This window comes from Sinocyclocheilus grahami, unplaced genomic scaffold (genome assembly GCF_001515645.1).
Source record: "Sinocyclocheilus grahami isolate Dianchi unplaced genomic scaffold, SAMN03320097.WGS_v1.1 scaffold643.1, whole genome shotgun sequence".
In the NCBI taxonomy this organism is placed as follows: Eukaryota; Metazoa; Chordata; class Actinopteri; order Cypriniformes; family Cyprinidae; genus Sinocyclocheilus; species Sinocyclocheilus grahami.
Window position 1 is genome coordinate 276347 of NW_015505822.1, and position 11860 is coordinate 288206.

The 11860-nt window shown below is 37.3% G+C and overlaps 1 protein-coding gene across 1 annotated transcript in view; it reads left to right on the forward strand.

Annotated features, from left to right (window-relative positions):
• The window catches only part of LOC107558373 (zinc finger protein GLI2-like), a 104839-nt gene extending 94818 nt beyond the window's left edge, over positions 1-10021 (forward strand). The window contains exons 11-15 of the mRNA XM_016242032.1: positions 816-965; positions 2848-3012; positions 5244-5525; positions 7081-7405; positions 7505-10021. Of these exons, the coding sequence (XP_016097518.1) occupies positions 816-965; positions 2848-3012; positions 5244-5525; positions 7081-7405; positions 7505-9645 (3063 nt within the window). The 3' untranslated portion in view covers positions 9646-10021. The remainder of the gene's footprint in view (positions 1-815; positions 966-2847; positions 3013-5243; positions 5526-7080; positions 7406-7504) is intronic.
• Positions 10022-11860: the final 1839 nt, after the last annotated feature.

Below are 11860 nucleotides of genomic sequence, written 5' to 3' on the forward strand. Positions count from 1 at the left end.
ATATATGTATACGCACACACACACACACAAAATTAAATTAAAATATTATTAAAGTTATTTTAAGTTATTTTTATGATGATTATAATAATATAATTAATATTATATATAAATATTTATTTATATATATTAATATTATATATACAAAAAATAATATTATAAATATAAAATTATTTTTTTAGAACCAATTATTTTTATTGACTCCGATTCAAAAACCTACTGAACACCGTAAAGATTTATTGTACAAAAAGTAATGATTATTCTACAAAAAAGGAAACGTAAAATGCTACACTGGTTTTCAGGCTACATCATGTTTTTTTATATTAATAAATATAATAATATATATATATCACATCCAGACCTTTTCAAGTGAACAGATTCTTTCTGGAGCCGCTTTGTGTACATTTCCAGGAATCCCTTAAAAGCCGTTTGCGTTTGTTGGTAATTGCAGATTTGTGTCTCTCTCAGATCTGAGGTTTCTCGTCCGTCACCAGAGACGGTTTTAAAAACACACTCTCTCACAATCACACGCCATCACATTTTCTTATTCCCGTCTGACCGATGTGGAGAACGCAGACGCTCGTGATGGATAGCGCTGCTCTTCAATTGGCCAATAGGCAAATGGGCTCTTCAGAAGCTCAGATTGCTTTATTTTCTCTAGTCTTGCGTCCAAACGACACCAATTGTGCTGTTTTTTCGCACGACACGTGAAAACGGCACGGCCAATTAGACCTTAAACACAACCCTGGCATTACAAAGAGAGGCCAGACGTCTGAGACACAGAGTGAAAGTGAGCTGTTGTGTTTGTGTGTTCGCAGCACATCAATAACGAACACATCCACGGGGAGAAGAAGGAGTTCGTGTGCCGCTGGGAGGAGTGTTCGCGCGAGCAGAAGCCCTTTAAAGCGCAGTACATGCTGGTGGTTCATATGCGCAGACACACCGGGGAGAAACCGCACAAGTGCACTGTGAGTCACTAACTAGCTGTCTGAATGAGGGACTATCATAGACCTAGCACAGATCAACCCTAACCATAACCAAAATACTTTACAAATGTATACAAAATAAAATAAAAATAATAATGCAGATTAAGCTAAGACAACTTGGATTTTCATATTTTAAAAAATTTATTAATATATATATATATATTTGGGGGGGGATTAAATGTCCCAAAACTACAGTTAAGATAACTTGCATTTTTATACTTAAAAAAAAAAGTACAAAAATGAAAAAAATAATAATAATAATGTCCCCAAACTAATAATAAAAAAAGATTTAAAAAAAAGATTAAAGATAAGGAAACTTCTTTTTTTTGTTAAAAATATATGCAAAATAATAATAAAAAATAAATAAAGTCCTCAAACTACGTCTAAGAAAACTTGGATTTTTATACTTTAAAAATGTATATTATAATAATATATATAATAATAATAATGCAAATGACCAAAATTTACAGCTAAGAAAACTTGGATTTTCATATTTAAAAAATTTAAAAATTTTAATTAACAAAAAATGTAATGTTCCAAAACTACAGTTAATAAAACTTTTAAAAAAGTACAAAAATGTAAAAAAAAAAAAATTTATAATAATAATAATAATAATGTCCCCAAACTAAATATAAGGGAACTTCATTTTTTTGTTAAAAATATATGCAAAATAATCAAATAAATAATAATATAAAGTCACAAAACTACAGCAAAAAAAAAAAAAATTATTAAAATGCAATGTCCTCAAACTAATGCCAAGATCCCCAAACTAATAATAAAAAAAGATTTTAAAAAAAGATTAAAGATAAGGAAACTTCTTTTTTTTGTTAAAAATATATGCAAAATAATAATAAAAAATAAATAAAGTCCTCAAACTACGTCTAAGAAAACTTGGATTTTTATACTTTAAAAATGTATACAAAATAAAATATAAAAAAAATAATAATAATAATGCAAATGACCAAAATTTACAGCTAAGAAAACTTGGATTTTCATATTTAAAAAATTTAAACATTTTAATTAACAAAAAATGTAATGTTCCAAAACTACAGTTAATAAAACTTTTTAAAAAGTACAAAAATTTAATATGTAATAAAAAAAAAAATAATAATAATAATAATGTCCCCAAACTAAATATAAGGGAACTTCATTTTTTTGTTAAAAATATATGCAAAATAATCAAATAAATAATAATATAAAGTCACAAAACTACAGCAAAAAAAAAAAAAATTATTAAAATGCAATGTCCTCAAACTAATGCCAAGAAAAATTAAATTTTTATCTTAAAAAAAATAATATAATAATACATACATACATACATATATAAAAATGTAGATGTCCACAAACTACAGTTAAGAAAACTTGGATTTGTATACTTTAAAAATGAATAATAATAATAATAATAATTTAAAAATATCCAAAAAATTACAGCTAAGAAAACGGATATTTTTTTATACTTTAGAAATGTATACAAAATAAAATAAAATAAAAATAATAATGCAGATGACCAAAATTTACAGCTAAGACAACTTGGATTTTCATATTTTAAAAAATTATTAAAATATATATATATTTGGGGGGGGGATTAAATGTCCCAAAACTACAGTTAAGAGAACTTGCATTTTTATATTTAAAAAAAAACAAAAGTACAAAAATGAAAATATTAATAATAATAATAATAATGTCCCCAAACTAAATATAAGGAAACGTCTTTTTTGTTGTTGTTGTTAAAAATATATGCAAAATAATAAAATAAATAAATAAAGTCCTCAAACTATATCTAAGAAAACTTGGATTTTTATACTTTAAAAATGAATACAAAATTAAAATGCAGGAGTGAGCTTTATGAATGTGTGTGTTTCAGTTCGAGGGCTGCTCTAAGGCGTACTCGCGTCTGGAGAATCTGAAAACACACCTGCGCTCACACACCGGAGAGAAACCCTACATGTGTGAGCACGAGGGCTGCAATAAGGCCTTCTCCAACGCCTCGGACCGAGCCAAACACCAGAACCGCACACACTCCAACGAGGTAAACACACACACCTCCATCCGGCCACAACTCTGGTTACACAAACATTCACACAATTCATCTGCTTACATTGTTGTCATTCAAACATGACTCAAATATGAACATATTCAGGTCATATTTCAAACCAAAATAAAAAACGTATGTATGCACATTACTCAAAATTCAAAATTTTAATATTTATGTATAATAGGACCGTTAAGATGTTTTGCACATTATTTTCTTTTTTGCTTTCCTTGAGTAAAAACTAATCTAAATACTGCACTACATTATTTAACTTTAATCAACATAAATTGTTGACTTGTTCATTGAAAATAAATAGAACAGCAGTACAACAAATATTTAATGTAGTAAAATAATATAAATAAAGAAAATAATATTTTAATATTATTGCATTGATATTTTTTAATATAATTTACCATATTACAAAAATACTGCAATACATTTTTTTAAATAAGCATACCTTGTTAATTGAAAATTAGTAAAACAGCAGTGTAAATATTTAATTTAGTAATGTAATAAGTAATATAAATATAGAAAATATTTTAATATTTGTGCATTGTTTTTTTCATAATTTACTGTATTACAGCTAATAAAAATACTGTACTTCATTTTTTATTTAATTAAGCATAAATTGTTAATAGAAAATAAATAAAACAATAATACAATAAATGCTACCGTGATGTATACATATTTAATTTAGTGAAGTAATAAGTAATATAAATACAGAAAATAATGTTTAAATATTTTTGCATTATTTAATTTTTTACATCTGATTTTTTCATAATTTATTTTATTACAGCCAATCAAAATACTGTAATAAATTTTTTATTTAAATAAGCATAAATTGTTAATTGAAAATAAATAAAACAGCAATACAACATATGTTAACATGATGCATAACTTTCAATTTAGTGAAGAAACTATTTATATAAATATAGAAAATAATATTTTTGCATTAAAATTTAGTTTTTTACTTCTGATTTTTCATAATTTATTGTGGAACAGCCTATCAAAATACTGTAATACATTTTTTATTTAAATAAGCATAAATTGTTAATTGAAAATAAATAAAACAGCAGTACAACAAATGATATCATGATGTATAAATATTTAATAAAGCAAATTAATAAATAATATTTTAATAGTTTTGCATTACAGTACTGAGAATGAGATTGATTTTATTATGTTATTGTTTTATTGTTTTATTGTGGTAATTAGAATTAGGTAGGTGAATCATGAAAATAATTTCAAAATGCAAACCCTCTTAACGGTCCTAGAGGCTTTATTTTCTTTAAATGTAATTTATTTTTTAATATTGGGGTGACCTAGACTTTATCTTGGCAAATTATGTGACATTTAAGCTGCTCTTTTACATACAATGAAAGTGGAAGGTGAGCATGAGCATTACCTCGAAAAGCTTAAGTTAAAACTTAAGTCAGTTTGTTCGCCACAAAGCGCTGTCAATCAATGAGGGTGAGCAGCTTGTGACAGAACATTAATTTCTGGGTGAACTATTCCTATAAACTTTGAGCGAAGACGTGGGTCGACTCCATTAGATCAGTTAATGTCATCCAATGCGGGAGTTTCGGGCGTGTGCCGCCCCTCTAGTTGTTCTTTAGAGGACAGATCAGATAATCTACTTCACTGTGGCATTAAGGATCTGCTAACTGCCTAATGCTATGTAAATGTGCCATTTTCAGCATATGCTAACAAATTTAGGCTAAAATTAGATTTGTCTACGCAGTCCCTCATCATATGTAGTGATTGCTCCTGGACGCCCAACGCTGTCCCATTAACCGGCAACACGAGCAAGTGTGCGCAATGTGTGTGTGTGAATAATGAGCTGTGAAGCTAATGAGTACGGCAACCCACAAAACATTAGTGAGAATCAAGTACGTCCCCAACGGAGAAACAGACCACCTGCAGACCGCGCATAGAAAATGAAACCTGGCTCCATTTCCGTTCTCGGTTGATCCATCACGAGCTAAAGGAGGGAGAAAGATCATTTCGTCTCAACTTTATTAGTAAACAGCCATGCATCACGAACGCTTAGCATTCGTACAATCAGTATGTCAGCGCACACGTCGTAATTTATTCCTCTAATTGTGTATTCATCTACCGATCCATTTGAAGATAATCTGACTTAACAGGAAGAGATAAAACACTAATTCAAAGTCGTACATTTGACTGTTAGAGGGTCGTGTGAAACCGAGTGATATTTATCTCCGCAGAAACCCTACGTGTGTAAGATCCCGGGCTGCACGAAGCGCTACACCGATCCCAGCTCTCTCCGGAAACACGTCAAAACCGTCCATGGCCCCGAAGCTCACGTCACCAAGAAACAACGTGGCGACCTTCCATCCCGACCTCATCCGCCCAAAGAAAATGGAGAGAACGAAGCGGGAACCAAGCTGTCGGGCCGAACGGCGGAGGAGAAACTCGAAGCCAACAGCACGACTCGAGGAGTCGAGGACTATCTGCAGGTCAAGTCCATAAAGACAGAGAACTCTATGGTAAGATCTAGTGTGAACGAGGCCTAAAACAAACTCTACTGGCCCAAGAAACGATTGTGTTTGATCTTTATGGATGCATAACAAAATGTATGCAATTTGAATAACAAGAGTCGTTTTTTTGCATGCCTGTAATCTGTACTCTCAAATATATTATTCATTGCTGATTAAATATATATAAAAATTTTGTCGATCAGAGGTTATGCTAATCCAGACATACTAACAAAGCATGCTGCAGAGATCTGTTCATCTTTAACTGCTCTCTCTACATGTGCTTCCTGCTATCTCTTTCCTGTTTCTCTCCCAAACACTTTCCGTAAGGACAGACATTATTGAGGTGAGCGCAGATCCCGTTCTAATGTCTTTAGTTGGTTTCCACAGTTATTTTTTTTGGGCAGTTGGCAAATGACAGGTTTTTTGCAACATCAAAGTATATTTGTGTAAAGGAAATATGAAAGTAATTGCACATACAGTAAATTGCAAATGTATCTTTCTCTTTTCAAACTAACAATATTGTAAACCATTTAGTTTCTGTTTAGTTTCTGTTGGGGTCCTGATTAGCAATATTTTCAAGGAGATTGTCCTTTTAGAAATAAATTTGTCACTCAACAAGACGCTAATTGGGTAATTCATGACCAGTGCATTTTTTTAAATGGTCCCCAATTTGCCAGCATATTTAAATTGAATTTCTATCCACATTTTTTTATTTTGATGTTTCTGTATATGTCAGCTGCCCATTTACAGTATGCATGGTAAATGTCTCATACAGGATTCTCTCTTTTTTATGTTTAATCTTTTCTTTTCTTTTTTTCTGTGGTGTTATATCATGAAAACCTCACACACAGAGCTATAAAATCAAATTTAGGATACAGTATGATAGTACACCTCTTCCATTCTAAGACATTTGGGTGTTGAATTCATCACTGCATCAAAGAATTTGGACCCCATGATCTGTTGGTGCACAGAGGGCTTCTAATTTCCCATGGGCTTCCACCCCAACAATCCAGCCCTATCCCCCCACCATCCAGAGATCTAACGCTCCAGCCCGCTACTCAAGGATAAAAGCCATTAGTGGATTAATATTATATCAGTGGGACTGTTTTTGTGTCTTGAACAAATAGTGCCAGTGATCAAGCTGTGATCAAGAACGGCTCCCCCATTCACGTGGGGACAGAATACATTTGCTTCTTTCAAGGGATGCACTGTCAAATTACGTGAATACAAAGATGTGCCTACCTTATTTATGTCGAGAGCTTTCCCCTTTGTGTATTCATGCCAGCCTGCATGCATAATGCACAAAGAGGTTGCCATAGGAAATAACGATTTGTCAGGCACTTAACCTAGCTTTGAGGGGGATGAAAAAGACGTGGGATGTGTCTTGACGAAGGGTGTTTTCCCAAACCTCGACTCAGTATGCTCATTATTTTCAATTTACACTTGGGAAAGTGATTGTAAGGGTCATGTGTTTGCATGTTGCTGTGTCTGCGTTCTGTTCCTTTCAGGCCATTCTCTCTGTTGAGCTTCTTGGGTAATCAAACTTTCCATCTGTCACCCTCAGATGTATCAGTCCAGCCCTGGTGGTCAGTCATCATGTAGCAGCGAGCCATCACCACTTGGCAGTGCCTCCCACCATGACGGTGGAATAGAGCTGACGGGACTCAGCGGGGGCAGTATGGGAGATCTGAGCGCTCTGGACGACGCGCCCCTTGTGGATTCTACCGTCTCCACAGGAATGTTGGGCCTTCATCTTAGGAAGAACGCTATCACTGCTTACAGTCTCACGCACCTGAAGCAGGAAAAGCTGAAGTCGGTGAGGGACTCGTGCTCCTGGGCAAACCCAACTCCTCCTGCCCCCTGCACCAAGCTGCCACCCATCAATACCGGTGAGTAAACGAACCAAAATGAAAACTGACATGTCCACCACTGATGCATCCCCTAAGTCCAGTTTTTATTTCTCTAAATTCAGCTGCTCTCTGTTGCAGGTTCTTTATTGGAAGGTTCTGGCAGTCTGATTGATCCAGGGCTGTCCATCTCCAGCCCACGCCTGGGTGACCTTTGTCCCGGGGAGACGACAGTTCTGAGTCAGCTGGTGGAGCGCCGTGACAGCCTAGCCAGCACCATGAGCTCGGCTTACACCCTCAGCCGTCGTTCATCTGGAATCTCGCCTTGCTATTCCAGTCGTCGGTCCAGCCAGACCTCGCAACCTGGCGGCCGTCTTAACAACATCAGCTCTGCCGACTCGTACGACCCCATTTCCACCGATTTGTCTAGAAGATCCAGCGAGGCCAGCCAATGTGGAGGACTACCCAGTCTACTCAGTCTGACTCCTGCCCAACACTACAGACTCAAAGCAAAGTATGCTGCTGCCACAGGAGGCGCTCCACCCACCCCTCTTCCTAATATGGACTGCATGAGTCTGAGGACTCGGATGGCCCTGTTAGGGGATTCCCATGAAATGGCCACGCTCCCTATCCATCCCCATTCAGTTCCCAGAAGGTGTAGTGACACCAGCTATGCTAATCATAGCATCTTGCTCCATGAGGTGACCGGAAACATCACTCGAAGAGCGAGTGACCCAGTTAGAAGAGTAGGTGCAGAGCAGCATTCCCTCCAGCAACGTTACAACAGCTTGTCCTATCAGTCGTTACACCCTCCTGCATCCAGTCGACACATTTCGCAAATCAGCAGCCTGTCTGATGGTAATGTAAACCGCCACCCATATTCACCCCGACCTCCTAGCATTTCTGAGAACGTGGCGATGGAAACCATGGCGAATGACATGGACAATGGTCTTGATAATGCAGTGATGTTGCCTGATGATGTCATTCAGTACCTTACATCTCAAAATAGAGATTCTGTCCAACATGCAGGGACAGCTTACCGCCACCACCCTGGACAGAGCATCCACAGCTTTGGCTTCCCGCAGCAGTCCCATTACCAGAGACGCCTAGCCTTGGTGGAGGGCAACTTGAATGCTGTAACACGACAAACTGCAGCTCCGAGCTCCCAGCAGACGTTTCCAGGTTCCCCCAATGACACTAAGAGCCAGATGCCGGTGCAGTGGAATGAGGTCAGTTCAGGGACAGTCGATTCATCTCACGGCCAAACCAAGCAAGGATCAGGGCGGGGAAACCTCACCGCACTCCAACAAAAACAAAACCTCAGCCCTTTTCAGAACGTCAACTCCAACCAACAAGTTGGGCTGATGAGTCACAACCTCGCTCATGCTGCCCAGCAGAATCACGTGCAACGGAATAGCGAGTTTAATTCCCAGAGGATCAACCAGAAGCAACCACTACGCCCAGCTAACACAGAGCAGGCAAACTTTCTGCATGGTTACCATCAGGGTTCTGCTTCAAATGACATCAGTGTAGATTTGCTGAGTCCGTCTGTTAAAACGCTGACGGCTCAGCCTGGCAGCGTCCAGAATAACAGGGTACGAGCTAGTCAAAGCAACGCCACTTTTCCAAATAATCAGGGAAATTATTCCCAGATGAACATCAACCAGCAAGGTTATGGCATTCCGGCCCAGAATCCCACGCTGAACGGAAACCACGGACTGCTACAGCCAAGGCCGCCCACAGAACCCAAACCCTACAGCCGGCAGCTCTCGGGGCCAACGACAACTGCAGCACAGCAACTTGGTTACCCACAATCCAACTTTAGCCCTACATATGATGCCTCCGAGGCCAGTTCCAAAAAATCAGCTGATGTGGGTGTCAACAGGACAAATACCAATGGCATGTTCTACACTGGGAAGATTCACATGTTCGATTCCAGTAGTCTGGGAATGGCGGATGCAGACAGCGCAGCCATGGCCGCCGTGGGCTCCCCTGAAACAAATCAGGTCTCCAGCACAGTGGATTCAAATGGAGCAGAGCATCCGCAGATCGACTTTGATGCCATGCTGGATGATGGCGATCACTCCAGCCTCATGTCCGGAACTTTAAGCCCCACCCTCCTCCGCAGCCTATCCCAGAATTCCTCCCGTCTCACCACGCCCAGGAACTCAGTGACGTTGCCCCCAGTACCAGCGGGAATCGGCAACATGGCCATCGGAGACATGAGCTCCATGCTGACTGCGCTAGCAGAGGAGAGCAAGTTCCTCAATATGATGTCATAGGAAAAACAGGAAGTACAAGCACAAGATTTAAAGAGACTTTTAAGGTGTATGACTTTGAACAAGGATGTAATATTGCATAAACATTTTTACATGATTTTTAAAAGTGTATTATTATGTATAGTATTAGTTGAAACTTTGGTAGCATCTTTTTGTTTTGTTCAAGAAGCCATACTTTGCCTTAGACCAGTGTATGTACAGCACAAATGAACAGACAGAGAATTTGATAAGCGACAGTCCTGTATTTTTATACGACTTCTGAATTGACGACATGAACACAGGAACAAGTGCCTCGCTGTGCACGAGCATATGCAGGAAATACATTACTCTAGCGGAACAGGACTGTGTCTTTTCTGTCCTCTTCAATGGATATCAAGAGGTTTTGTATATTCTGTAAATGAAATGTAATATTATGCTTCCTATCCTTGTTTTTACTAGATAGGAGAGAGGTTCCAAATGAATATGCAGATAAAATATTATGAAATGTAAAACTTGACACTTGAAAGTGTGGTTCAGAATCAGAAATCACTCATTTTGTTTCGATTTACTGAAGACCTGAATGGAATCACAGGAACATAACAGTGCTTTAAAGAGATTGCGACCCTCGAGTCTGAACCGAACAACTGATTATATTGGACTGTTGAACTCAATATACAGAAATACGTTTAAACTCTCCTGTTGTAAACAAATTCCTTTTACAAGGCTGGATCATGTAGATATCTTTTGTACATTTTTAATGAAATACAATGTTGTTTTTCTACTACAGTGTTGTTTGCTTCTTCATTCCAGATGCAGGGCATTTGTGAAGAACATTCTACTAAGAGTTTAATGCCTTGTTTAGTTGCGTTGCATTCAGTGTACTTTCCCTGGGAATCATGACCTTACCATTGTTAGCACCATGCATGAGCTACAGGAATTGAGTTTTTGGACCTTCCTAGTTCTTGTGATGACAGTGTTTGTGTTGATGGATGTAGAAAGTAAATGCAATCTGCTCTTATCATGTGCTGGTAATGCAGTTCTCTTACATGTCGGCCACTTGAAAACAAGTCGGGCAACAGTCCAAGGCAGTCACGTGACTTTAGAAATAGTTTTTTCATTTTGTTTGAGAGCGGGCTGCTTTAAGAGAACTGAACGCACGTCCTGTGCATACTGAGCTGGTTCTGGAGTAAACCGCCATGTTTTCTCAAATGAACAGTGGCAGACTGACCTCAGAGGAGCGGCTGCCTAAACCACATAAAACACACAGTTGAAGAAGGAAACGGTCCAGGGACGAGGTCTTCGGAGTAAAAGCCTCAGGAACAAATGGTTTTATTCTGACAGTGAATTCAGCCGAGGCCTCGTTTGATCTCCCGTTTCTGATCGCTGGAATTTCGTATTCTCTCTGAGAAATGAAAGAGTGGGGAAAATAGCCTTAGGAGGAATAGCCAGAGGATGAGAAAGAAACAAAAACTGGTCAAAAGCGTTGAAGTCTGAGAGCGGACAAAAGGGAAATTGCCAGAGCACATGCAGTGGGTTGAAAGGCATTGTAAAGACGCGACCCTAGTGACCTTCTGAGAGAACCACATCTGCCATGATATTAGACAATTAAAGTGTGCATGCTATCTAGACCAAATTGTTTAGAACGATGAGGCTAATTTTAATAATTTTATTTTTAAAAATTTGATTTGATTGCCAGTGGCAAAACTTTGGACTTGTCCCTCAGTTTGTAAAATCTTTTACAGTGGAGGTCTATGGGGCAAGAATACCAGAGGATTTTAAAGTAGTGAAAGTGTTTTTCTGTATGGGTGAACTTTTGGTTATGTGTTTCTGACGTAATTCCCATAGATGGATTGTCTTTAAGTTAGTGCTGTGTTACATCACATCCTTTTGGTATCCTTACGTGTACCTTAAAGTTACCAGGTTTATTGGTTTCACATGATGAGAGCTGAAATCCATTCTGTGTCGTCTTTACTAGCTCATACTTTTCTGAGAACTTTGTGGCACTCCTTATGTTACTGAACTCCAAGCATGAACTGTTTTTGTTGCATCATTCCTCATCTGGATAAAAGTAAAACGTAATGAGGCTATGAAATTCTAGAATAGAATTTAACTTAAATATATTTTCTGTGTAGTAAAAACTCTCGTAAGCAGGTACTAAATATGTAAGAGGTATGTGTGTGTGTGTGTATATATATATATATATATATATATATATATATATATATATATATATTTCTGA